General features: G+C 49.7%; 1 protein-coding gene across 1 annotated transcript in view; it reads left to right on the top strand.

Moving 5' to 3' along the window:
- Positions 1–1,281: 1,281 nt before the first annotated feature.
- The window catches only part of PPTG_23163 (hypothetical protein), a gene marked incomplete at both ends in the record, with an annotated part of 5,692 nt that continues 3,722 nt past the window's right edge, over positions 1,282–3,251 (top strand). Inside the window, one exon of the mRNA XM_008908764.1 lies at positions 1,282–3,222. Within this exon, the coding sequence (XP_008907012.1) occupies positions 1,282–3,222 (1,941 nt within the window). The remainder of the gene's footprint in view (positions 3,223–3,251) is intronic.

Raw genomic sequence — 3,251 nt, 5'->3', positions numbered from 1 at the left:
GTTTAAGTTGCAAGGCCAACCAAGAAGAGTGACAGAACAGACGAACGGCGTCAATTCGCGTCTGATTCGTTTCCAAAAGGTTTCTAAAGCGAAAAGATAAAAACTAAATAGAAGGCCACATTACTACCTACCTATCTACGTCAACAAGAACTACTAAGTACATGTACTATTCAAGTACAATGCGTACGCGTAGCAAACCACGACTATAAAGAAAGCCGCACTCGCTCAGAAATTGATCAAGTTATCCTTTGAGGGAACACAGCCAGTCGACGTCTTCGAGATCGAAAATCTCCCAGTTATATTGCAAAATATCTAAGACAACGCTGTTTGAGAGCAGCTATCCCAAGATGACCACCAGAAAACACTACTATTAGGCATAGCCTACAGAATCTACAGATTATCTCTGAACACCCTACAGGTTAACCTTATGATGTTCAGCGGTCGCGCTGAGGATTAACTGGTGAAGTAAATACGGAAACTGGATGCAATTATCAAGCTTGGTGAGCCTTGAATGGACCATCGACTGGGCATAAGAATAACTGACCGACGTACAGTAAGGCCAGAGCGCTTAATAAACTATGCCGCAAACGGCGAGATTTTTCTCCGCACTGCGCTCATAACTTTGCCATAGCTTTTCTTCAGTAACAGCTTCACTGGTACAGGTCGTTGCCGCCCTGTGCAGATCGATTTCACGGTAACAGGGAAATTCGCGACATTATTGAAGCAGAAAAGCGGGAAGGCCACGTAAAAGAGTTTTTTTTTTTCATCGAAAGCGCCGAGGTATTCCACTATAAAAGTGTATTTTGAGACCTTATTTATTAGCCCTACAGGCCTAAGCGCAAGCGATCTAGTATGTTCGAATAGCAATAGAATGCCGACTGATTCAGCATGTGCTCTATGTGCTAATTTACTCATGATCTGCAATACCACATCCGGCTTTCGATGCTCTAGTACACAACTAAACAAAATTCTATCTTTCGCAATCTAAATTCGAGTGCGCCAAAGCACGTCACTCGCTGGATAAAAAAGCTGTTTTGTTTTGTTTTAAATTTGTGAGTCAAGTAGTGAGCTGGTTTCTTCTTGACTTTCTCTAAGAACGTTAATTAACACGCAATTACTTCTTCGAAGAAGGAATGATGTTGCCACTTGAAGTGTTAACTCAGTGCTAAAACGAAGCGCCAGCAGTTCACTGGCTCCGCAACGGTCCACCGTTACCATCACACCCTGTCGCGCTTCAACGTACACCTTCTCGAAAGCTGGACTCAGGCATTCCTTCTGCCGATGCGTGAGCCATTCAAGGTTTTCCTGAGTCGTGTGCACTGCATTCGCCGTCACGTTCGATTTGTCCGATTTGTATCACTATCGCCTGCTATGGTGAGTCGCAACATCCGCTTGCATCTGGACAAACCCCGTGAGAGCTCAGTGTCTTCTTCATCAAGTACCGACTCGGTTGCGAGCTCCTGGAGCGATGGCGAACCGCCAGCACCCCCATTTCCGCTCGCAATCGCTCTTCGAGATGTGATGGCCGACGCTGAAGCTCTCCACGACCGAGTGGACTTTGCCACCTACATCGACATCGCAGAGTCGCCTCGACTGCCACTCTGCCGAGATGGCCGAGAGCAATGGAAACGCCTTGAACGATCCTCAACGTTCACTCTGCTCAAGCGCGAGGACGAAGTGTTGGCTCTCGCTCGCTTGGATGCAAGCGTCGAGGAAGTGGCCAAGATCTTGGGAGGCACCACAGACCCGATGCATGCTGCAGCAATGAAAGCGCTATATGGTGACTCGTTCATCGCCGGCTCCGTGGCATATATCCAGCGACCTCGGCCGTACGAAGAAGACCAGGTGTATCAGCAGCTAGCAGTAAAGTCATCCAACTTTGTGCACTCCGACATGCTCGGTAACAACGAACAATGGTGCTTTGCCGAGATCTTACGTTGCAAATCCGATGGAGATAGCTTCACGTTGACTCAAGGTTCCCTATCTTCTCAGCAAGCACACTCGTTGCCTGCACGATCTGCACTAAAAGACAGTTCACGGCGTGTAGCACAGCTTCGTGACGTGACGGCGGCTTATCTGGTGGAACGGATGCCAGGTAGTCATGGACTTCGAGTCGTTTTCCATGCAATTCACAGGCCTAATGCGACAACAGAACACGAAAACGAAGACAGAGTTCTAACCCGCAGAGTTGTTCGAGCCCGGTTGCTTCGTCTCGGACGTGGCATCTCTCAGCTCTCCCAACTTGCTCGTCGTCGTCGCTTTGGCATGCAAGTGTACGCCGACCGCTCGGCGTTCGATGAGCGCAATCCTCGCTGTATCTGCTGTACACGAAAGTTCACGATACTTTTCCCGCGAACAAGGTGCTACCTGTGTGGCTACTACATTTGCGTAACGTGCTCGTCATCTGAGAAGATGGAAACGCACAACGGCCGCTTAGTCTCGATCATCGTTTGCAGCCGATGCAGGAACAGCGTCACGGCTTGTGACTACGACCACATGATGACGGTGATTCCTGGTCCAGAGCGAGTACTACCGGACAGTCAGAGTTGCCTCCTTTCTCCTACGTCGTCTACCACGTCTGACTCGTCGAGCTACTCGTTTGCAAGTTCGGATTCTTCGTCCAGCCTAATGCTGGCAGATCTTTTGGATCAAGTCGCAGATGACGACGAAGACTCTGGACGTCGGCAAGCAGCGTTTACAGTGCTTAACCAATTGATCGCTGCCGATCAAACAGAGACCCAAAATCAGGTGGACAAGAATGCAACTCTCCTACGCAAAGCGAGCACGTCTCCGCGTTCTCTGATGATGGCGAAGCAAGCGATGGATGTGTCCGAGTGTCCAGCGGATCTGGACGCTTGTAAATTCGCAAGCGCCGAGTCTCGTCCGTACCCCATGATAGCGGCCGTGATCAAGAACGAAGAAGAAGAAGAATCGAAGGAAGAAGATCCCGTTAACTATCCCATTCCCTCGAACGAGGAAGCTCGCATGGCTTCCATCGAACATTTCCGTCTCCACGATGTCATCAACGTCCCAGAACTAAACGTGATCTGTACACTCGCAGCAGCCGAGATGAACTGCCCGCACAGTGTGCTCACGCTTGTGGAGCGTGACGTGGTGACTCTAATGGCAACAAATGACCCGGAAAACTGGGATCTCGGTAGTGGCAACCCGCGCGAGCAAACGTTCTGCCAGCATTTCGTCATGGACGACAAGCCATTGCTGGTTCGCCATGCTGAGGCGGACATGAGGTT

Source organism: Phytophthora parasitica (assembly GCF_000247585.1).
Source record: "Phytophthora parasitica INRA-310 unplaced genomic scaffold supercont2.31, whole genome shotgun sequence".
In the NCBI taxonomy this organism is placed as follows: domain Eukaryota; phylum Oomycota; class Peronosporomycetes; order Peronosporales; family Peronosporaceae; genus Phytophthora; species Phytophthora nicotianae.
Note: the sequence above shows the minus strand (reverse complement) of the source record. Positions and strands in the feature narration are given on the sequence as shown.